The 24,298-nt window shown below is 36.6% G+C and overlaps 2 protein-coding genes across 2 annotated transcripts in view; both read left to right on the top strand.

The window, feature by feature from the left end:
• LOC103209050 (olfactory receptor 2C3-like) overlaps nucleotides 1-1,691 on the top strand; it is a 3,034-nt gene extending 1,343 nt beyond the window's left edge. Inside the window, exon 2 of the mRNA XM_007954817.2 lies at nucleotides 1,646-1,691. Within this exon, the coding sequence (XP_007953008.2) occupies nucleotides 1,646-1,691 (46 nt within the window). The remainder of the gene's footprint in view (nucleotides 1-1,645) is intronic.
• A 14,149-nt stretch (nucleotides 1,692-15,840) lies between these two features.
• LOC103209049 (olfactory receptor 2C3-like) lies at nucleotides 15,841-16,784 on the top strand. Its single transcript, XM_007954815.1, is given in 2 exon segments — nucleotides 15,841-16,735; nucleotides 16,738-16,784. Coding segments are annotated over 2 exon segments (942 nt in total).
• Nucleotides 16,785-24,298: the final 7,514 nt, after the last annotated feature.

Here is a 24,298-nt window from a genome sequence, read left to right as displayed (position 1 = left end):
ATTGGGCAATCTACTTCCATGGTGATGCTGCCTCAGAAACCCAAGGAGGGGTGGCTATGAGTCAGATCTGACTGGATGGCAATGAGAGTTGAGAGTATGAGTATATTTCCAGGTGGAAGCATTTTTCCTTGGATACTAGTATCTTCACACTATGTCTAAACATTCAGAGACATGAAGAAATTTCTTGAACTGAATTTCTTGGTATAATACTGAGAAAAGACACTCTTTCTAGCCTTTTGGTTACTGGACCTAAACATTAATTTATAGGAAAATGTACTGTTCACTGATTGCTGGTTTACAACATACACTATCACCTGTAGAAGAGTAGCATTTATTCACACAGTATTGTTTTTTAAATGTCACAATTACTGAACCTACAACATGTCATTCCATCATTCTACCAAGGCTGCTGTTTCTGAATGCTGAAGTATGAAATAAGATTAGTGAATTCCATGCGTAAGATCTTATTGTTGTACCATTATGCTGAAATGTATTTCCTGGTCAGAGGTGATATTGTATAGACTGCCATGATGATGGATAGAGTATTGTGAGTATCCATGCTGTAAGTTCTTGGGCAGGAAAAAACAAAACTTTTTCCAGAATATTTTTCCTATTCCTAAAAACAAGCATTGTTTGCCCTATGATCTCAAGTGTCCAATGCAATCAACTTGTCACCAGTTAGCCAGCTGAATCTTTGGTAATAGTGATAAATCAAATACATATTTTTGTTCTCTGATAGCATCTTATTAAATACAGTGAATCAACTTGGTGAGGAGTTCGTAATATTGAACTCATCCAAAACCTCCGTCCCTGCTTCTATGGTCACTTGTCCAAGGGCCCATTAAATAAGCCTGGTGCCTGTTGCTAAAGATAGTAATTGACATCAACTGGAAGAGTTATCTTGTCTACTTTACCACTGAGCCCCATCTCTGCATTGAATGCCCTCTAGTGACCATTTATATAGAGTACAAATATCTTCATGATGCTTAACTGTTACAAGATTGTCCATCTACATCCCTATTCTCCAGACTTTCCTCATTAATTTTCCAATCTTGTTCTTCCAAAATCTCTGAACAAGCAAAGAAGAAACAAAACAAACAAAAGGAAAAGAAAAACAAACACACACATGCACACACAAAAATTTTTAGCCAAAGTCCATGAATCTCTATATATCCTAATTTCAATGCATATATTTTTCCACAAGAGAGTGACAGTGAGATGCACTACATGTACTCCTCTAATTGAAAAGGTTTTCCTTCTCCACTATTTTTTCAGGATCACCCCCCCAGAGGGGCCTTTAATGTAATATCTTCTCTTCTTTCTGCTGCTGATAATTCATGCAGATTCATCTGTAACCTGACCAATGCTTTGTCTCCTTTAGTAACTAGCTAAACAACACACACCCTATGGTATCCTATGAATAGGAGGAAAGAAAACAAAAAAGATAGAAGAGTAGGTACCATGTGAAGCTGGGACATAGGACAGCACTAGAATATCAATCAGGAAAGAAGGTAATATAGTTAAATGACTTTTTTACCATTACCTAAACAGGAAGGGGATTAATAATTTTAAATAATTAGATGAAAATGTTCAAGATGTGAAGAAAAATTCAATCTGAATACTAAAATATTTCCCTGACTCCAAGGAAGGTAGATTTTAAAAATCTCCTCCAGAATTTGCAAGGATTGTAATTTTCCTTTGCCTACTCATGGCTTCATTAAAACTCATTAGTTAAGTCAGAATTTTAGAGCTTTAACAAGGAATAGCAAGGACTAGGCAGCAGAAACCTCTAGGCTTACATTTTCCCAAGCATGCAAAATCCCCCTTACGTCAAGGCCATTTATCAACTCAAATAAGCAGAGTAGGCTGATGCCAATTCATTTAGGGCTAGAAGAACAATAAGGTCCACCCAAAAGCATGAAGGAAGTACTGGATTCTGTTCTATGTATCTCTAATACTCTGCCTGACACAGGGGAAAATGACCACAGTTACTTGAACCTTCTTCCAGCCACCTTAAATCCCTAGTCTGACTCTGATTACTTGCCAATATGACTGCTACCTAAATGCTTAACAGAAATGAAGACATTCTCCCTAGAATCCAAGAAGGTACATATTCTTCTTCCATAGTATTGAAGTGTTGTCTGTGCCTCAGAATGGTGTCCATGAGGTACTAATAGGAGCATTAGTGATTAGACACAATGTCTGGCCCAATTACTAGAAGAAATCTTGGGAACACTTCAACAGAGCCATCAACTCTGGCTACATCTTGAAACAGCAAAGTCTTCTTAAAAAGAATGACTGTTTTTTCTACTTAGGTATTAGCCTAAAGTTGGAGTGAAAGAGAAAAAATACTCACGTGTCATTTTGAGACTGACCTTTTCATATGGAGCCTCTTTATTGCACCTCAGAATCTTCTAGGCTCTACCATTACTCCTATACTTCTTGAAGCAAGCAGGCACACACAAGCTTCAGAGTCTTCTAACAGAAATCACCAGAATATGCATCACCAGTACTCCTCCCAGTACATATCTGGGTCTCTTCAGATGCTGTTCACCATGGTTACCATACTGTCTTCCACCATACTCAGGGAGTGAAGTAGTACCAAGGTCACACTGACCATAGGAAAAGAAGAGCCAATAGAGACACACTTTTCCTCCATCTCTCAGGAGAAGACAAAAGAGACAATTCATACAGCCCTAACACCCCAGATGATGGAGCTCCACTCACCCGTGTTGTTGTTGCTACGTGCCATCGAGTAGCACTTGACACATAGCAACCTCCCCTTGGGTTTCCAAGGCAGTATCACTATGGAAGTAGATTGTCCAAACGTCCTTCTGAGGAATGGCTGGTGGGTTTGAATTGCCAGCCTTCTGGTTGGCAGTCAAGTGCCTTAGCCACTATGCTACCAGTTGTTGTTAGGTGCCGTCGAGTCGTTTCAGACTCATAGCAACCCCATGCACAGCAGAATGAAACACTGCCTGATCCCACACCAGCTCCATGATCCTTGCTACACTTGAGACCATTGTTGCAGCCACCATGTCAATCCATCTCCTCGAAGGCCTTCACCTCTTTTGTCGACCCTCCACCTTATCAAGCATGACATCCTTCTTCAGAGAATGGTCCCCTCTGACAACATGACCAAAGTAGGTGAGATGAAGTCTGGCCATTCTCACTTCAAAGGAGCATCTCGGCTGCACTTCCTCCAGGACAGATCTGTTAGCTCTTTTAGCAGTCCATGGCACTTTCAGCATTCTTCACCAGCACCACAACTCAAAAGCATCAACTTTTCTTTGGTCTTCTTTATTCATTGTCCAGATTTCACATGCATATGAAGCGATTGGAAATCTTACAGCCTGTGTCAGGCACATCTTAGTCCTCAAGGAGACATCCTTGCTCCTCAGCACTTGAAAGAGTTCCTGCATAGCTGACCTGCCCAGTGCTACACATCATCTAATGTCCTGACTGCTACTTCCATTGGCCTTGATTATAGAACCAAGCAACATGAATTCTTTGACAACCTCAATCTTTTCTCCATTTGACATGATACTGCTTATTGGTCCAGTTGTGAGGATTTTTGTCTTCTTTATATTGAGATGTAATCCATACTGCAGACTGTGTTCTTCAATCTTCATCAGTAAGTGCCTCAAGTCATCCTCACTTTCAGCAAGCAAAGTTGTCTCATCAGCATATCTCAGGTTGTTAATGATTCTTCCTCCAATACTGATGCTATATTTCTCTTCATATAGTCCAGCCTTCTCAGATTATTTGCTCAGCATATAGATTGAATAAGTATGGGGAAAGGATACAACCCTGACACACTCCTTTCTTGATTTTAAAGCATGTAGTGTCCCTTTGTTCCATTGAAATGACAGCCTCCTGGTCAATGTACAGGTTCATCATAAGTACAATCAAGTGTTTGAGAATTCCCATTCTTCTCAATGTTATCCATAATTTGTCATGATCCACACAATTAAAATGCATTTGCATAGTCAATAAAACACATGTAAACAGCTTTCTGGTATTCTTTGCCTTGAGCCAAGATCCATCTGACAGCAATTATGATATCCCTTGTTCCACATCCTCTTCTGAATTCAGCTTGCACCTTTGGAAGTTCTCTGTCAATATACTGCTGCAAACGTTTTTGAATTATCTTCAGTAAGATCTTACTTGCGTGCTATATTAATGATATTTTTCTATAATTTCCACATTCTGTGGGATCACCTTTCTTTGGAATGGGCACAAATATGGATCTCTTCCAGTCGGTTGGCCAGGTAGCTGTCTTCCAAATCTCTTGGAATAACCGAGTGAGTGCCTTCAGTGCAGCATCCATTTGTTGAAATATCTCAATGGGTATTCTGTCAATTCCTGGAGTCTTGTTCTTTGCCAATTACTTCATTGCAGCTTTGACTTCCTCCTTCAGTACCATTGGTTCTAGATCATATGCCATCCTCCTGAAATGGATGAAGATCAACCATTTCTTTTTTGGTACAGTTACTCTGTGTATTCCTTCCATCTTCTTTTGATGTTCCCTGCATCATTCAATATTTTGCTCTTAGAATCTTTCAGTATTTCTACTGGAGGCTTAATTTTTTTTCCTCAGTTCTTTCAGTTTGAGAAATACCAAGTGTGTTCTTCTCTTTTGGTTTTCTAATTCCAGGTCTTTGCATATTTCAGTATGATAATTGGCTTTGTCTTCTTGAGCTGCTCTTTGAAATCTTTCATTCAATTCTTTTATGTTGTCATTTCTTCCATTTGCTTTAGCTACTCTCTGCTCAACGGTAAGTTTCAGAGTCTCTTCTGTCATCTATTTTGGTCTTCTCTTCTTTTCTTGTCTTTTTAGTAACCTCTTGCTTTCTTCATGGATGATGCTTCTGATGTTATCTCACAAGTCTTCTAGTTTTTGGCTATTGGTGTTCATTGCATCAAATCTATTCTTTAGATGGTCTCTACATTCAGGAAAGATATATTCTAGATCATATTTTGGCTCTTGTGGACTTGTTTTAATTGTTTTTAACTTCAAATTGAACTTTCATATGAGCAGTTGATGGTCTGTTCCACAATCTGCTCATGGTCTGGTTTTGGCTGAAGACATTGAGCTTCTCCATTGCCTCATGCCACAGATGTAGTCAATCTGATTCCTGTATGTTCCATCTGGCGAAGTCCACGTGTACAGCTATCAGATTCATAACCAAAACACCCTTGAAATTCTCATATACTGATCTCCTGTTCTTTGGAATTGTTTTCCAAGTAAACCACCTTCATTTGAACAAGCCTCTGTTTTGGGGGTCACCAAGACTAAGGCAATTTCACTAAGCTCAGCACATATCAGTTTCTTTTCAGAGTGGAATAGAACACTAAGTGAAGGTTTACAGCAAAAAAAAAAAAAAAGGAAATATGAATATTAAACACCATAATCACACTCAACATTGCAAACTGCTCCTGCCAACAGAAAAACAGAAAAATTGTCACATTAACTCAGAATAATAGCTTCAAGACTTTCTACAAAATGGGTTAATTTAATACACCTTTGAAATATTTTAGCATTAGTATATACTGTAAAAGTATATAAACAAAACATCACTATGGACATGTTCCCATTTTCAATATTATAAAGTTAAATTGAATCCACTTGTATTGAAATCCTTACAAATTTGATAGCTAATTCCAGAAGACAAATTTTAGAACAATGAATGAGTTGATGTTCACATGTTTATATTTTATGCACATCTTCTAATCTCCCTTTAGAAACTATCCATAAATTCATATTCTTGCCAGTAAGGTATACAGGGTCACATATTTTCACAATTTTACCAATGTTAGATCCTGTCAATCATTTAATATTTGATTGTAGATCTCATCACAGTATTATTTTATTTTGCGTTTACTTTAGTGAAATAAAACACCTTTTCATGGTTCTCAGTATTTGTATTTTTTCATTAATTTTTTTCTTATTTTCGGTGTTCCACTTTCATGACCAGTTTTCTGGAATACTAAATATGTAATATGTGAATTTTCCCAACTTTGCCCATTATATAAGTGATGAGCTAATATCTCAGTATACTGTTTATCTGTTTGTTTTTTACTGCCTTCCTTTGTGGTACAAAATGCTTTTTTAGTGCAGCATCATCCACACTATGTTCAACAAATATACTTCATAAGCTGTTAACTGCTACTAAAGAAAAACAAAGTAGGAGCCTCACACTTCTTGTCAAAAACTACAACACTCCCATAGTAATCAAAACAACCTGGCACCGGTACGATGACAGACTCATAGACCAATAGAACAGAACTGAGAATGCAGAAGTAAACCAATCCATTAATGGACAGCTGATCTTTGACAAATGGCTGAAACTCATTACGCCAGGAAGAGATAGTCTCTTTAACAAATGATGCTGGCAAAACTGGATGTTCATTTGCAGAAAAATAAAATAAGATCCAAATATCTCACATATACAAAAACTAAAGATGGATCAAAAAGCTAAAAGTAAAACCTAAAGTATAAAAATCATAAAAGAAAAGATAATGACAAACTTAAAAACAAAACCAAACTCACTGGCATGGAGTCAATTCAGACTCATAGCAGCCCCCCTTTGGGTTTCCAAGGCAGTAAATCTTTATGGAAGTATATTCTCCAGTCTTCCTTTTACAGAGTGCCTGGTGGGTTTCAACCACCAACCTTCTGGTTAGCAGTCAAATACCTTAGACACCATGCCACAAATTTAGGGACCCTAATATGTAGTATGGGAGCTCTGGTAGCATAGTGGCTAAGACACTTGCCTGCTAACCAGACGGCTGGCGGTTCAAACCCACCAGCCACTCCTCGGAAGGAAGGTTGGGCAATCCTACTTCCGTAGTGATACTGCCTCGGAAACCCAAGGAGGGGTCGCTATGAGTCGGGTTTGACTCGACGGCACATAACAACAACAACAACAACAACAATATGTAGTATACATATACTATCAAGCACAACTAAAAACACAGTAACAGCAGAAGTACTCCTAGAAATTAAAAATTTATGTGTATTAAAAAAAAAAAAAAAACCCTTCACTAATAGAGAATCTACAAACTGGGGGAAAAATGGCAATGACATATCAGACAAGGGACTAATCTCTAAAATTTATGGAAAATTTTCTGATTCTGAAAAAGTACAAGAATCCACAAGTAAACAAACTCCATGTGTGTTAAACCTCAAAAGACCAAAACAAGACACATTATAATCAAGTTCTCAAAAACTGAAGAGAAAGAGAAATTCTTGAAAGCAGCAAGAGAGAAGCAAATAGTCTTACACAAAGTATCCTCAATAAGATTAAGTGCCAATTTGTCCTCAGAATCTTTGGAGGCCAGAACTCGTTGGAATGACGTCTTTAAAGTACTTCAAGAAAAGAATTATCAACAAAGAATTCTATATCTGTCAAACCTCTCATTCATGAGTGAGGGTAAAAGCAAAACTTTCTCAGATAAAGTAAAGCTAAGCAAGTTCATTACCACTACCTAACTGCTCATCAACAGAAGAATGGATAAACAAAATGTGGTACATACATACATATAATGTCATATTACTCAGCCAATAGGATAAATGAAGACTTGATACATGCTACAATGTGAATAGAGCTTGAAGACATTATGCTGAATGAAATATCAATCACAAAAGCACAAATTTTGTATGACTTCAATTATCCTTAAAAGAAAAAAAAAAAAAAACAGGAAAAGGTAAAACACTCCACCCAACAACAGCAGAATATGGATTCTTATTTCACATGCATGGATCATTCTCCAGGATTGATCTCAAAACAAGTCTCAATAAATTTTAAAAGACTGAAATCATACAAAACATTTTCTTCCACTAGGAAATTAACTAACAATGAGAGAAGTTAAATTGAAAAATATATGAATATGTGGAAATTAAACAGCACACTATTAAACAACCAAAGGGTCGAGAAAAAAATCAGAAACTGTAGAATTTAATGAAAGTTAAATGATAACATAATGAAATTTATAGGATACAACAAAAAAATTTCTAAAGGGAAATTTATACCAGTTAAAGCATACATTAAAAATAAGTAAATAAAGATCTAATATTCATAGCCTAACTGTCCAACTTGAAGAACAGAAAAAAGAAGAGGAAACTAAGCCCAAAGCCACCAAAAGAAAAATAATCACCATGATCACAGCCTAGGTACATGAGACAGAAGACAGAAAAACAATAATCAACAAAACCAGAATTGCTTTTTAAAAAAGATCAATTACACTTGTTTTGTCAAAAGACAAAACTTTAGCTAGATTTTCCAAGGAAAGAGAAATAGAGAAAAGATGCAAACATCTAAACTCAAAAATCTAAGTGAAGACATTAAAACTGACCTTAAATAAAAATGACCACAAAAGAATACTATGAAAAATTGTACACTAACAAATAAGATAACATAGATAAAATGGAAAAATCTCTAGAAGCACAGACATTACTTACACTGACTAATAAAAGTACAATGTCTCAACAAACCCATAGAATGAAGAGGTTGAAGTAGTATTAGAAAATCTTCCAACAAAGAAAAGTACTGAGCAAGATGATTTCACTGAGGAATTCTACTAAACATTACAGAAGAAATTATTCCAATCCTTAAATGTTGAAAAAAAAAAAGAGAGAGAACCAGAAGAGAGAACACTTCTTAACTCATGTCTCATGGTACCCTTATACCAAAGCTAGATAACGACACCACAAGAAAGAAGAACTCAAAACCAATATTCCTTATAAACAAAGATGTAAAAGTACTCAGAAGAATACTAACAAACCAAGTCCAACACCTTATTAAAAGAATAATACACCAGGATGAAGTAGGATTTATCTCTGATGCAAGAGTGGTTTGACATGACATCAGCATAATACATCATATTAACCCAATGAAGGACAAGAACCACATGATTATTTCAATCAATATAGGAAAACATTTGACAACAACCAATACACTTTCATGATTAAAAATAAATAAATAAATAATCAAAGGAAAGTTCCTCAACACAATAAAGAATATTTCTAAAAAAACAAACAAGAACAACAAATAAAAACAGCTAGCATAATACTCACTGGAGAAAGACTGAGAGCTTTGTTATTATGATCAGAAACAAGATAGGGATGTCTTCTCTTACCACTGTTATTCAATATTGCACTGGAAGTTCTAGGTAGATCAGCAGGCAAGAAAAAGAAATAAAAGGTATCCACATCGGGAGAGAAGAAGTAAAACATTCCCTCTTAGCAGATGACATGATCTTATATAAAAACTCCAAAGAATATGCAAGGAAGCTACTAGAGCTAATTAAAAAAAAAAAAAAAATCAGCAAGATGGCAGAGTACAATGTCAACACAGAAAAATAAATTGGGTCTCTGTACATAAGCAATGAGCATTCTAAAAAAAGAAAATAATTTCATTTACAACATCTAAAGAATAAAAGGATTAGAAGTAAATCTATCCAAGGAAGTGAATGATGTTTACACTGAAAACTATAAAACAGTGCTGAAAGAAATTAAAGAAAATCTAAATAAACGGAAAGCCATCTTGTATTCATGGATTGGAAAACAATATTGTTAAAACAACTATTCCACCCAAAGAGATACACAGAGAAAACACAATTCCTAATGAAATTTCGATAGCCTATTTTGGAGAAATAGAAAAAGTGATCCTCAAATTTGCATCAAATTGCAAGGCGTCCTCTATAGCCAAAACAATCTTGAAGGAAAAAAACAAGTAGGAGGATCCACACTTCTATATTTCAAAATACAGAATAATAACTACAAAACTAGAATAATAAGAAACAATGTAGCACTTGTGCAAGGATAGATGTATATTCAACATAATAAAATTTAAAATTCAGAAATAAATCAATACATTTTGAATTGGGGTGCTGAGCCCATTCAAAGAAAAAACTAATGTCCTCAACAAAGGGTGCTGGCATAATTGGATTTCAATATGCAACAAAATAAATCTGGAACCTTCCCTTTCAATATATACAAAAATTAACACAAAGTGGATCAATAGCCTAAATATTTAAGTTAAAACCATAAAACACTTAGAACAGAACATAAGACTAAAACATCAAGATCTTCTTTTAAGCAATGGATTTTGAGATATGGCATGAAAATATGAGCAACAAGAGGAAAAATTAGATAAACTGGAATTCAAAATTAGAAACTTTTGTGCTTCAAGGGACATTATAAAGAAAGTTAAAAGATAATCTATAAAATATAACTATATATATATATATATATATATATATATATATAAAAATTTGGAAAGCACATATCAGAAAAATGTTTAATATTCAGAATATATGAGAAAATCTGAAAACTCAACAACACAAATTGCTAACAATACAATTAAAAATGAGCAAAAGATGCAAATAGACATTTCTCTAAAGAATATATACAAACGGCCAATAAGGACATGGAAACATTCTCAATTGTATTAGTCATTAGGGAAATACAAATAAAATCCACAATTAAATGCCACTTCACACTGATTAGTCATGGCAAAAATGTGGAAAAATTGGAACACTTGTCAATTATTGGTGGAAATATAAAGTAGTACAGATCTACAGAAAACAGTGTGGTGATCCCAAAAAGTTGAACATAGAATTACCATGTGACCCAGCAATTTCACTCTTAGGTATAGATACAAGGCACTTGAAAGAGGGGGTCTCAGACAGATACTTGTACCCCAATTTTCATCATAGTACTGTTCACAATAGATGAATGGTAGAAATCACTCAAGTGTCCATCAACAGATAAATGGGAAACAAATGTATCACAGTAAAACTTGTGAAAGCTGGGACCTAAGGCCAAAATCAGTTAGTGAAGGAAAACTCAAATATTTTCCACTACAATGAGTGATAGAAAATTGATAGAGAAAAAAAGGTCATCCCATTGAGTTGTGGATCTCACAGTTTTCACTGTATAAACAATATAGTGTTGTTCAGTAATACAAAAGAAATGAAGAACTGATATCTGACACCACATAGAAGAACTGCGAAGAAAATGATATTAAGTTAAATAAATCAAACACAAAAATATAACTATTGTACGATTCTATGAAATATCCAGAACAGGAAAATTTGTAAGACAGAAAGCAGATTAGAGGTTTCCAGGGTCTGAAAGGGATGAGGAAATGGGTTGTAACTGCTTAAGAGATATGAAGTTTCCTATTAGAGTGATGAAAAACATCTGGTGGTGATAAATCAAAACCAATCCCAATGCCATCGAGTCGTTTCCAACTTATAGAAACCCCTATTGGGTTTGCAAGGTGGTAAATCTTTACAGAAGTAGATTGCCCAGTCTTGCTTCCACAGAGTGGCTGGTAGGTTTGAACCACCAATCTTCTGATTAGCAGTCAGATGCCTTAGTCACTATGCCACCAATGCTCCTTGATAGTGGTGATAGTTGCACGATATTGTGAGTGTATTTAATGCCACAATTTGTATACTTTAAAATAATTACAATTCCTAATTTTTCTGTTGTATGCATTTTACCACATTTAAAAAAGCTAATTATAATGAGAAAAATATTAGCTCAACACTATGGTGTATACCAAAATTAAGTACTTAAATTAAAAAAATAAGTCTATAGCTGTATAGACCAAAATCAGTATATGAGCAAAGATCTTTGATGCTCTTCCTCACTACACTATAAATTATTGTAATGAGATACCTGACTCATGTTCTGTAAGCATTTGGAAGTATAAAATCTAAAACTGTGGTTATATAGTTATATACCTTATACAAGTGTATCTACATTATTCAAAATATTGTGTGTGACTTAATAATTATGTGTAATTATTCAATAGGGAAAAAAATCCCAAAAGATTCTTTTCTCTCCAGTTTCACTCACCTAATATATAGCTGTCTCCTTCCTCAAAGCTCAGGGGATAAAAGGATTGTCTTATGATTATAAGAGTTTTGTGCTTTGGGGGTCAGCAAATATTTTCTCATTCTGTAAAGACATGAGTTAGCCATTTTCACTCTTTTTGCCACAAGTTTCTTTTTTGGGGGAAAAAAAGTTGCTGGTTTTTGTAATTCAACTCCATTATGTTTTAAAGATTTTGTAATGTGTTCTGCAGCCATGCATTTGAACTATAGTACTTCTACCACTACTGAGTTGAAGATTTCTGATATTTTGAGGGTTTCAAAATGCCCTGTTCTCTTACTTTTAAATTTTACATGTAGTGAATTCATCAATGTCATCATTGATTGCAGTAAAATATTGCCCATTATACTACAAGTTGCACCTTGTCTGCTTTGCTTAAAATGAGATGATGCTTCTAGCTCAGCACTAGTAAGTCACATTCTTATGTGTGTTTGCTTCTCTACAGCATGGACGATAAACAGCGGGTCACAGAATGTGTGATAATTCCATATGCAATTGATTAGTGCTGATTCATTTAAATGATCTGATTTGATATTCTTATGGTATTTGATATTTTAACAAGTTGTATACATCCAAAAAAGGTAGCATATATGACCCCAGATTTCTATAGCTCTCACTATGCCATCTTTCTTTGTCCTTCATGGCACAGTACTTGGGACGGCATCACAATTTGAAGATTGAGTTATAATTGCAACACTTTTGGTGAAACTCTGTGGATGAGTGAACAGTTTCCATTACTGGAAATATTGCCTTTGTTCAGAGAATCTGGAGATCTTGTGTAAGTGATTCTGGTGCATTTCTAGAAAAGAAGTCAGAGCAGCTCATCACAAAAGTTACTTTTTCTTCAAATATTTTAATGGTCTATTTACTTCATAAAGGAGCCCTGGTGGAACAATGGTTTAGAATTTGGCTGCTGTGTGAAAAGTTAGCAATTTGAACCCACTGGCACCCCTGGGGATAATAGACCTGCTGATCTGCTCCTACAACGATTTCAGCATATGAAACCCTATAGGGTAGCTCCACTCTGTCCATTAGGGTCACTATGAATCAGAATTGACTTGACGGCACACAACAACATTACTGCAGGAGTGACCTTATGGTTTCCATCTATCTCTTGAAGGCATTTATGCATTTTCTGCAGATCACCAGATATGATTCAACAAAGTTTCTGTCCTTCTGCAAAGTAACTCTGACATTCATAAGGGAGGATATAGTTGTCAGTTTAGCCTTTTACTTCCTGTGTCCTCATCAATTCATCTGTGGTTGATTCTATATGTCTGACAATCATTTTGATCCTGCCAGGAGTCTGTAGTGCATAACTAACACAGTTCACTTCTTCAATCCACATCCATATTATGAAACTACTCATGTTCTGACAGCCCTCAGTTGTCTTCGCAATTTGGAGGGTGTTTGGAACATATCTCCTGGATGCTTTCTTCCAGTATATCAGTGCTTCCCCAGTTGGCTACATGTAAATCAAATGATTTTCTCAGAATTCTGTTGGACTAAAGTCCACACTGGTGCAGAAATTCCATTTGTGAATTTTGGTAAATGCTAGAAGCTTTTTGCCCCATTTTTATATATGCAAATGAAACTCTACATGCATTCTAAAATACTGTAAAGGTTCATGTGTGATTATTTAATTGTATTACCTTCCGTTGATAGATATAGTTAGGTTTCATTCCTTGAAACTTTATAGGACTTACACTAGAGTTTATAGTTTCTTTGCTTCCAAGAAGTAGACTGTGGTGGTTATGTTTGTGTGTCAACTTGGCTGGGTCTGATTGAGTGGCTGGGCAGCTGGTGGTAGTTATTCCCCATGATGAGATTGGCAATCAACTCCATGGTGGGATCTACCACAAGCAGCTGAGTAGCTGCTTTGGGATGTGGTCTACTTCCCGTATATAAGGAGAAGGCTTGGGAATAGTGTCTAGCTTATGGTACGCTTGGACACTGCATGTAGCTGTGTCATTGTTCAGTAGCCTGCCATGCTCTGCCGACCTTGGGACTTAAATAGACTTGAACTGATGGCCTGCCATGAGATTTGGTAACATCGAGACTGTGCCTTTTTCACTTGTCAACCTTGGGTTTGACAGCCTCAGCAGCCAGCAGCTGTCTGAGTGAAGAAAAGCCTTTAGCTCCAGTGGGCTGGGAGCAGGAGGCAGAGCTGGACCCCAAGGCTGAGGGGCTTTCACCCAGCCCCTAGAGCTTATCACTTTGAACTCAGACATAAAGCCTCTGAACAGTAAGAGAATGAACTCCTGTTTGTTAAAGCCATCCCATTTGTGGTATATTCTTATCAGAGCAGCCTTAGGTAACCAGAACATAAACTAATTTTAATTTTAATGGAATTATTATTCCTTTTCAAAAAAAATACAAGAAAGAATAAATTAATGTTTTTGTAAAGAATGCTCCTGAATTTTCCAGGTACATATGAAGCCAACTGAGATTGTCCACTTTTTTTGCAGAAGCTTCTGGATTTACACACCTATCTTTGCTATATCAAATATTTTGTTTTTTTCACCTTTATCAGACCAGAAGAGAGTTTGGGTCACCTCTTCATACTTCTGATAATTTCAATAATTCTTTCCTAACAACTCTACTGGAAGATTAATCCAGATGACCCTCAACTAGTCTTCTGTATTACATTAGTCCCGTCTCTACCATGGCCACATGGCATTCCAATGGCCTGTTTCATAATGCATGCATTCAATAAGTACTGATTAAGGGACCTCTGTGTATAAAACACTGTGCTAGACCCTAAGAACACAAAACTAAGCAAAGTAGACATAAAGTCATGTCTCCATGTAAAATAGAATAAATAAGTGCAGTATATGTGTTACGCAGTGATAAGTACTATCAGAGAAAAAAAAAAGGAGAAGGAGAAGGAAGCTAAGATTATTTTAGCATTAAATAATAAAGTCAGAGGTCTTCCATGAGAAAGTGATTTTTGAAAAACAACTTGCAAGAGGCGAAGTGTGAGCTATGCAGACATCTTGGAGAAAAGCAGAGCAAGAATAGGAAACAACAGATTTAGGCTTGCAGCTTAACAATGTGTTGGGGGTTGTTGACCAAAAGAGTGATGTTGTTGTTGTTGTTGTTTGCCGTCGAGTTGGCCCCGACTCATAGCGAGCCCTCCTTGGGTTTCCGAGGCAGTATCACTACGGAAGTAGGATTGCCCAACCTTCCTTCCAAGGAGTGGCTGGTGGGTTTGAACCGCCAGCCTTCTGGTGAGCAGTCAAGTGCCTTAGGCACTAAGCTACCAGAGCTCCTAAATAGATCATATTATATCTTAATATAATTTCCTAGTTTCTGTTTTGAGAATAATTTGAAGATGAGCAAAGGGGCAGGAAAAAAATTAAGGTATTATATCTGTAATTCAAGGAACAAACACTGTCATGAGCCAGGGTGCTATCAGTTGAGGGGGGAGAAGTGGTTAGGATCTGGATATATCTAAAGATAAAACAAATAAATGTTGATAATTGTTGGATTGAGGTAAAGAGAAATGTAAGTTGGGCTCAGTGTTGGAAAGAAGCATGATGTTAACACCTGCTCAGTGGCTCATATCTAAAACTCCAATATCTATCTAACAAAATTCTTACCAGTAATCATTTAGATTGATTCTAGATGTGAAAAATCTAAGTAATATTTCAATTAAAAAAAAAAAATCAGTGGTAACAACTTTGTGTGAATGAATGTCCATTTTCCCCCAAGCTATGAACATTTCCAAGCCTTTTGTCATATATTAAAAATTGACCTTCAATTTTTACTCAGAAGAGTAGTGTAATCCACAGTGCAATTGGGCAAACACTTTGAATAGCAACAGGTTAATAATTATTTTCATGTTTACTAACGTATAATCACTACAGTTCTCATATCTTCTGCCCCACTCACAGGTAGTCCTTTTGTCCCACTCCCAGTTGTATATGACGATGGGAATAGCTAATGCAAGTTCTCCAGAAGTTTTTATACTCTTGGGTTTCTCAGCACGACCCTCTCTGGAACCTGTCCTTTTCATGCTTGTCTCAATTTTTTATGTGTTGTCTCTTGTGGGTAATAGCATCATTATTCTGGTCTCATGCGTGGATGTTCATCTCCACACTCCCATGTACTTCTTCCTCACTAACCTCTCCTTCCTGGACATTAGCTTCATCACAAGTATTGTCCCACAACTCCTGGTCAACCAGGGACCAGAGAAAACAATAAGCTATGGAGGTTGTGTGGTCCAGTTCTATATCTCCCATTGGCTAGGGGCAACAGAGTGTGTTCTCCTGGCAGTCACGTCCTATGATCACTACATTGCCATCTGTAGGCCACTCCACTACACTGTTATTATGCATCCACAGCTGTGCAGGGGCCTGTCCTTTACCTCATGGCTTGGAGGTCTGATCACCAGCATGGTGGGCTCCACACTAACCATGCTGCTACCCCTGTGCGGGAACAATCACATTGACCAGTTCTTTTGTGAGATGCCCCTCATTATGCAGCTATCTTGTGTGAACACCAGCCTGAATGAGATAGAGATGTACCTGGCCAGTTTTATCTTTGTTGTCTTGCCTCTGGGTCTCATCTTGGTCTCATATGGCCACATTGCTCAAGCTGTGTGGAAGATCAAGTCAGCAGAAGGGCCAAGAAAGGCATTCAACACCTGCTCTTCTCACATGGCAGTTGTATCCCTGTTTTATGGGAGCATCATCTTCATGTACCTCCAGCCAGCCAAGAGCAACTTTCATGAGCAAGGGAAGTTTATAGCTCTCTTCTACACTGTAGTCACCCCGATGCTGAACCCACTGATTTATACACTGAGGAACAAAGATGTGAAAAGAGCACTCGGGCGTATATTTCAGAGAACTGCTGTGGTTTTGCAGAGAAATGAGGGATAGTTAAATATTTAAGGAGGAAGAATGAATTTAAAGATCCCTCTAATCCCAAGGAGGGGTCACTATGAGTCGGATATGACTAAACAGCACATAACAACAACAACAACAAACTTAATTTTGGAGGGAAAGATATTGGGGATGTCTTTTCTATTCCAATTACTGTTTGACTTGAAGTTAGGTGCCCTTCTGAAATGGGATATATTCATGCACTCGAAGACCAAGATGAGAAAATATTTTCTACTTTCTTTATTTTGTTAATTGTTTATAATAATGCTATCATTTAGGGTACATAATCTGTATGAGGTATTTACATTGTTTAAAAAATGTGTGTAACAAATCAGCATGGCAAGTATTATTAACCTCACAGAATTTAGGTAATTACAGAGCCACAACATTTTTAAACTAAGATTTAAGATTAGATCTATTCATCCATAAAGATGCTTTTCATTCCACCTATAACCTCTTCAGGAGGAGGAATTAAACACACAATTGTCTAAAGAGCAGAATTTTGAGTTGTTTGATCTGCAAATTAATAGTTTCATCAATACTATGATATGTTTATTTAACTATAATATAAAAAAAAACTACTGGATCTTTTAATTTTCTCTTTAACTCTAGACCATCTATTTTCAGGTAATGTAAAAGTATTTATCATTCACTCAGTAGTTTATATTCATTTACTTTTCTTTACAGCCAAGCATATATTCGTTCATTCTTAAAATAAGACATATTTATCAACATTTTAAAGTTGAGCACAGAATATGACCATAAGACAGAGTAACAAAGTTTCAAGAGCTGTCATTTGTTTTCTTGATTTAAAGATCAAAAGTGTCTGGTAAAGTTGTTGATAGTGTTGCCATTTTATATATAAAGACATTCAATAAGAGAGGAAAAATGGCATTTGTGTTTGTATGGAGCATTACAAAAGTGGGGAAAACCACAAAAATCGTCTACTTAGGACAGTATTTTCAATAATTTTGCTTTAGGTGATTTTTTCCCCAAAATATTGGCCTTTGGAATTTCTCCACTCTTTCAATTTAAACACATTTTTAAATGTCACGTTTAAGGTCCCACTTTGTTCATTTGATTAACACAAGTGGATACTTACATATTTGGGTCTTAGGAAAGCCTGAAAATGTATTGTTGGGGTTGGTAACAGTTTAGTGTTATCAACAATTAACTTCTTAAAATATATCATTTCTTATACAATTTAAAAGTGTGTAGGTATGTAGAGAAGAGTACCAATAATGTATATGAGTATGTATTTATTATCAAAATAAAAAAAGAACAATGTTATTTAAAATATATGAGATTCAAAATTTACCTACAATCTACCAAAACTCTGATTTTCTTTTGCATAATCTCCTCAACTCAATTTCTGTATCTTTGCTCAGTCATGTGTCATTATTATTATAGTGTAAGCATAACTTTCTAATTCCTTTATTAATAAGAATGACGACAATAATAGCTGACACACTTGAGTAGTTAGTATTGCTAGACACATTACTAAGCAATTTATCTCAATTAATTCATTTCATTTTCACAACAAAGCATTAGTTGTTGTTGTTAGGTGCTGTGCAGTTGGTTCTGACTCATACTGATCACAGAACAAAATACAGTCTGGTCCTACTCCAGCCTTGTGATGTCTGAGCACTTTGTTTCAGCACCTGTGCCAATCAGTCTTGTTGAGGATCTTCCTCTTTTCACCGATCCTCTAAGTAATAGTTAGGTACTATCATTATTCCCATTTTATAAAGGAGGAAATCAAGGCTCAAGTTGAGAATTCAGGCATAGGCAGCTCAGATTTGTATATAGGCAATTGGTTTTAGAACCCTCTGTTTCTTCTTGAATACTTTCTTCATCATATATTGTAAAAATATCCATATCAACAATGTTTTGAAACACATTCTACTGAAGGATACCAATCATTATATATAGATAAGACTATTTTTGTATTTAAAATATATATAATGTGTGAAGGTTTCTTTCTGTTTATTTTTTTTTAAGTGTGATATCTAAGATACAGACTAGTGACTAAAATGTCACAATAATTTAATTTTTTTTACAACTTTTACCCACACATTGACAGCTGAAGAAGGAAGCAGCTTGTGAAGTAGCTTAATTTATTTTAATATTAAATTCTGAATTCTGATAATTCTGCCATATATATACCATACAGTTCTCACATACCAAATACAGGTAGTCCCTGACTTATGATAGGGTTCCATCCTTATGACTCCATTGTAAGTCAGTTCTGAGGTTAGTTGAATACTCTTTATTTATTTATTTATTTTAGTTTCATTATTATTGCCTTTTACTATCGGTATTTTTAGAAATCTAATCTTCATTTGCCTTGGGGGGTTGGAAACTTTGCATATAAACTTATAAATATATTTTAATACATCTACACATATTACTAACAATAAGATGCACAAAAAAGGACCGTCCTAAGTGCAGTTTGTCATAACTTGAATACGCCATGAGTCAGAAACTACCTGATATGCTGGTATGCTCCTGTTTGTTTTCATCATCTATCCTCTATTTCATCTTTCATTACCCCATAAACCACAAAAAAGAAACAAACAAAAAAAAAAAAAATCACTGCCATCGAGTCAAATCTGACTCATAGCGATCCCTCCTTGGGTTTCCTAGGCAGTATCACTATGGAAGTAGATTGCCCAATCTTCCTCCAGAGGAGTGGCTGGTGGGTTTGAACCAACAGCCTTCTGGTTAGCAGTCAAGTGCCTTAAGCACTATGCCACCACAGCTCCCTCACTGTTCTCTATAAAGCAATCCCAGGCATCAGACCCAAGAGCACAGAATTTCACTTTCCCTCTGAAATGAGAAGAGGGGTGTCTACCTTTCTTTGATTTTCTATGATAATATACCTAGTACTGCCCTCCAGGATACTCACACAACTGTGATCCCATTGTTAGTTCATTGTAGTTGTTGTGAAGTAGGATAGAAAGGGACCTGGATTTGCAGACATAAGATTGGTTTATTACTCAGCTTGAGAAAATGCTGCATAGCTTTCATATTAACCAGAGTCTCAATAGCAAACTGATACACAACATGGGAAATTTAAATTGTATTTAATAAAGGAAAAAATTCCTAATATGTGTGCCAACTATTGGATATTTGCAAGTACCATGATTGAGTATCAGTGAGGTCATTACTATTCCTGATGAAAGATGAGACAGAGAGAAGTTCTAGGATACTGAGAACAGAAGGAGCTGTTGGGGAGGATGCCCAACTGGAATTATGAACTTCATGTAGATAAACACCCAGATGTATCAACCCCTTAGTGAAAGATGGAGGAATGAATATACTAACCTCTTTCTACTCCCTCCTTACTATCACATGGCATGGACTACAATTGGCTAAACCCAGCAAAAAGCTAAAAAGTTAGGAAGCCCACTGATGTAATCCATACATGTGGAGCACAGGACAAGGACAAGAAAAGTAGAGGGAATCAACTAGAAAGTCAAGGAGGTATTATCCACCAAAGTCCATCCTTATTGTCCTCAGTATCTTTTTTTGTTCTTCATTAGGTAAAAATTCACATCCTCAACTCCAGGGACATAAAAACTCCCATTGGCTACTATATCTTCAACAAGTGATATTAATTCAATGATAATCCCCTAGTTGTTGATGTCAGGTGCTATTAAGTCAGCTCTAATTAATAGCAACCCTATGTACAACAGAATGAAACATTGCCTGATCCTATGCTATCCTCACGATCCTTGATACACCTGATCCTATCATTGCAGTCACTGTGTCAATCCATCTCATTAAGAATCTTCCCCTTTCTGTTGACCATCCACATTGTTAGCCAATACTAGGGTTCTAAACATAAATTAGCAAAATAATAGGAGTTAGAGCAATTATTTCACATAATACATGCTACTTTAGTTCTAATTTATGTAGTTGGGTATGAGATCAGAGTTTTTACTCATAGGTACGTTCTTCTGCCACCCATTCATTCTTACCTTCATCTAGCATTTTGTCTGGTCAGGGAGTCTTTCCTGGTGAAGTATGTCATATTTACAGTTCTTTATGTTCCCAGAGGGTTAAATTTTTGGGGTATTGTCTTGATTGGACTACTGTATTTTTTCACTGTCCAAGACTGTTGGATAAGCATGCACGAAGAGATCCACTAGTAATACTTGTCCTTGTTCAAAAATTAGACATCCTTGTAATATTTTATATTAGCAATCCATGCTCCAGGTGTAGAATTACTATGAGTCAGAATTGACTCGATGGCAGTGTTTAGTTGTGGTTGTTGTTTTACCAATAGAGTGACTTCTCTTCATGATGGTTTAAAGGCATGAGAAGCTAAAAGAAACTAAGTGGCAGTTCTAGCTACTATTTTAAAGGTCCTATGGTTATGTTTCCTGGTGCAATTATTATTTCCTTAGGCCCTGTTGTTGTTGTTATGTGCCATCCAGTGGGACCCGACTCATAGCGACCCCTCCTTGGGTTTCCAAGGCAGTATCACTATGGAAGTAGATTGCCCCATCTTCCTCCAAGGAATGGCTGATGGGTTTGAACCGCCAGCCTTCTGGTTAGCAGTCAAGTGCCTTAGGCACTATACTACCAGAGTATCCATCAAACCTAAACTTTCATAGACATGCAGACAAATGTTTGAACTGAATTATTTATATAATCGAGAAAACATTCCCACATAACCCCTTGGTTTCTAGATCTAAGCATCATGCTGTGGGGATGAGGGACCTCAAATGCTGACTGCTTATTTAGTGCTCTACAGCCTGTAGAGCAGTACATTTACTCACATAGTATTGTTTCTCTGTTAGCACCATAACTGAACCTCATCAGATCATTTCATCATTCTACCAAGACTTATGCTTCTGATTAGTGAAATATAAAGTACATTGAGTGATTTTCACAATGGAATCCTATTGCCACACACGTATTTCTGTAAAATGTTTACTCTGGTAAGAGGTGATATTGTATTAGATGCCATGATGATAAACAACAAACTCTGAACACACATTCTGTAAGTGTTGGGGAAAGAAAAACTGTACTAAAAATATTTTTTGTGTTTCTAAAAGGATAAACACTACTTACTCTATGATTTAAAAAATTCAGTATATTCAACCTGCCATCAATTCCAGCTGGATTCTTAGAAATGGTGTCAAAACAGGGGCATGGTTTTATTCTCTGCTTGCATCATATTAAGTACTTATGAATAGCAAAGAAAGGCCAAATTTGGTGAAAAGAGGTCATGAAGTTGAAGCTATCTGTGGCCTCCACCTCTGCTTCTATGATAAATTTTTCAAGGGCCCATTGAAAAAACCTGATACTTGCTGCTGATAGCAATTTAGTGACATCTCTGGTAGCATAGTGCCTAAGGTGCTTTACTGTTAAACAGAAGACTGGCGGTTCAAACTCAGCAGCCGTTCCTTGGAAGGAAGGTTGGGCAATCTACGTCCATAGTGATATTGCTTCAGAAACCCAAGGAGGGGTCGCTATAAGTTGGGTCTGACTCGACACCACATAACAAGTGGAAGAGTCAGATGGATCTTGGCTCAAAGCAAAGGATACCAGAAAGATGTTTACTTGTGTTTTATTGACTATGCAAAGGCATTCAATTGTGTAGATCATAACAAATTATGGATAACATTGAGAAGAATGGGAATTCCAGAGCACTTAATTTTACTCATGAGGAACCTGTACATAGCCCAGAAGGCTGTTGTTCAAACAGAACAAAGGTACACTGCAAGGTTTAAAATCAAGAAGGGAGTGTGTCGGTGTTGTATCCTTTCACCATACTTATTCAATCTTTATGTTGAACAAATAATCTGAGAAGCTGAAATATATGAAGAAGAACATAGCATCAGGATTGGAGGAAGAATCACTAGCAACTTGCAATATGCTGACAACACAACTTTGCCTGCTGAAAATGAGGATGATTTGAAGCACTTACTGATGAAGATTAAAGACTGCAGTCTGCAATATGGATTACACCTCAATATAAGGAAAACGAGAATCCTCACAGCATCATGATAAATGAAGAAAAGATTGAAGTTGCCAAAGACTTCATATTACTTGGTTCTAGAAACAACATCAATGGAAGCAGCAGTCAAGATATCAGACGGCATATTGCATTGGGCAAATCTGCTGTAAAATACCTCTTTCAAGTGATGAAGAACAAAGATGTCTCCTTGAAGACTAAGGTGCACCTTTTCCCAAGCCATGTTATTTTTAATCACCTCTTATGCTTGTGATACCTGGACAATGAATAAGGAAGAGCAATGAAAAGTTGATGCTTTTGAGTTATGGTGTTGGAGAAGAATGCTGAGAGTACCATAGTCTGTGAAAAGGACTAACAAATCTGTCCTGGAGGAAGAGCAGCAGAATGCTACTTGGAAGTGAGAATGGCCAGACTTCATCTCACCTACTTTGATCATGTTGTCAGAAGAGACCATTCTCTGGAGAAGGATGTCATACTTGGTAGAGTGGAGGGTCAAAGAAAGAGGGAAGGCCCTCAACAAGATGGACTGACACGGTACCTGCAGCAATGGGCTCAGGTGCAGTAGGGATCATGAGCCTAGCAGAGGACCAGGCAGTGTTTCCTTCTCTTGTAAATAAGGTCTCTATGAGTCAAAGACAACTTGCCAGCACATAACAACAAAAACAAAACTGGAGGAGTTATCTTGTCTATTTTACAATTTAGACTCCTCTTTGCATTGAATGCCCTCTAGTAGCCATTTCAGTGGGACGCAAATATCTTCATGATGCTTGCCCATTTCAAGATGTACATCTATATCCCTCTTCCCAGAATTCTCTGTCATTAATTTCTCAATTTGTTCTGTCAAACCCCTAAACACATATTAAAAGAAAAATCCATGACTCTCCTTTATGCCTACGATTCAGTGCATATATCCTTCTGAGAAATTAACAAGCAGATCAACTGCCTGCATTCTTCCCACTGAAAAGATTTTTGTTTCCCACTATTTTTCATAACCACCCCATAGGGAACTATAGTATAATGACAAACAGTTCTTTCTTCTGCTGGTTATTCATGCAGGTTCATCTATAAATTGACTCATACTTTTTTTTTTCCTTCTTCAACAGCTGGCTAACCACTGAGACCTCTCTGTGAGTAGAAAGGTGGAAAGAAAGTAGAGCACAGCGTATTGGAACATGTAACAAAGTCAAGTCATGATTCTGGATTCTGATTCCTCAGAGTATAATTGTTTGTCTTTTATCAGCAGTTTGAAACCACCATACACTCCATGGGAGAAAAAATGAAGTAATCTGCTTCCATAAAGATTTACAGTTTTGGAAATCTTATGGGGGCAGTCTATTCTACCCTTGTTGTGTTGTTGTTAGGTGCCGACGAGTTGTTTCTGACTAATAGTGACCCCATGCACAGCAGAACGAAACACTGCCTGATCCCGCACCAGCTCCATGATACCTGCTATACTTGAGCTCATCATCGCAGCCACTATGTCAATCCATCTCGTTGAAGGCCTCCCCCTCTTTC

This window comes from Orycteropus afer, unplaced genomic scaffold (assembly GCF_000298275.1).
Source record: "Orycteropus afer afer isolate SDZICR_OR568_19922 unplaced genomic scaffold, OryAfe1.0 scaffold00474, whole genome shotgun sequence".
Classification (NCBI taxonomy): Eukaryota; Metazoa; Chordata; class Mammalia; order Tubulidentata; family Orycteropodidae; genus Orycteropus; species Orycteropus afer.
Note: the sequence above shows the minus strand (reverse complement) of the source record. Positions and strands in the feature narration are given on the sequence as shown.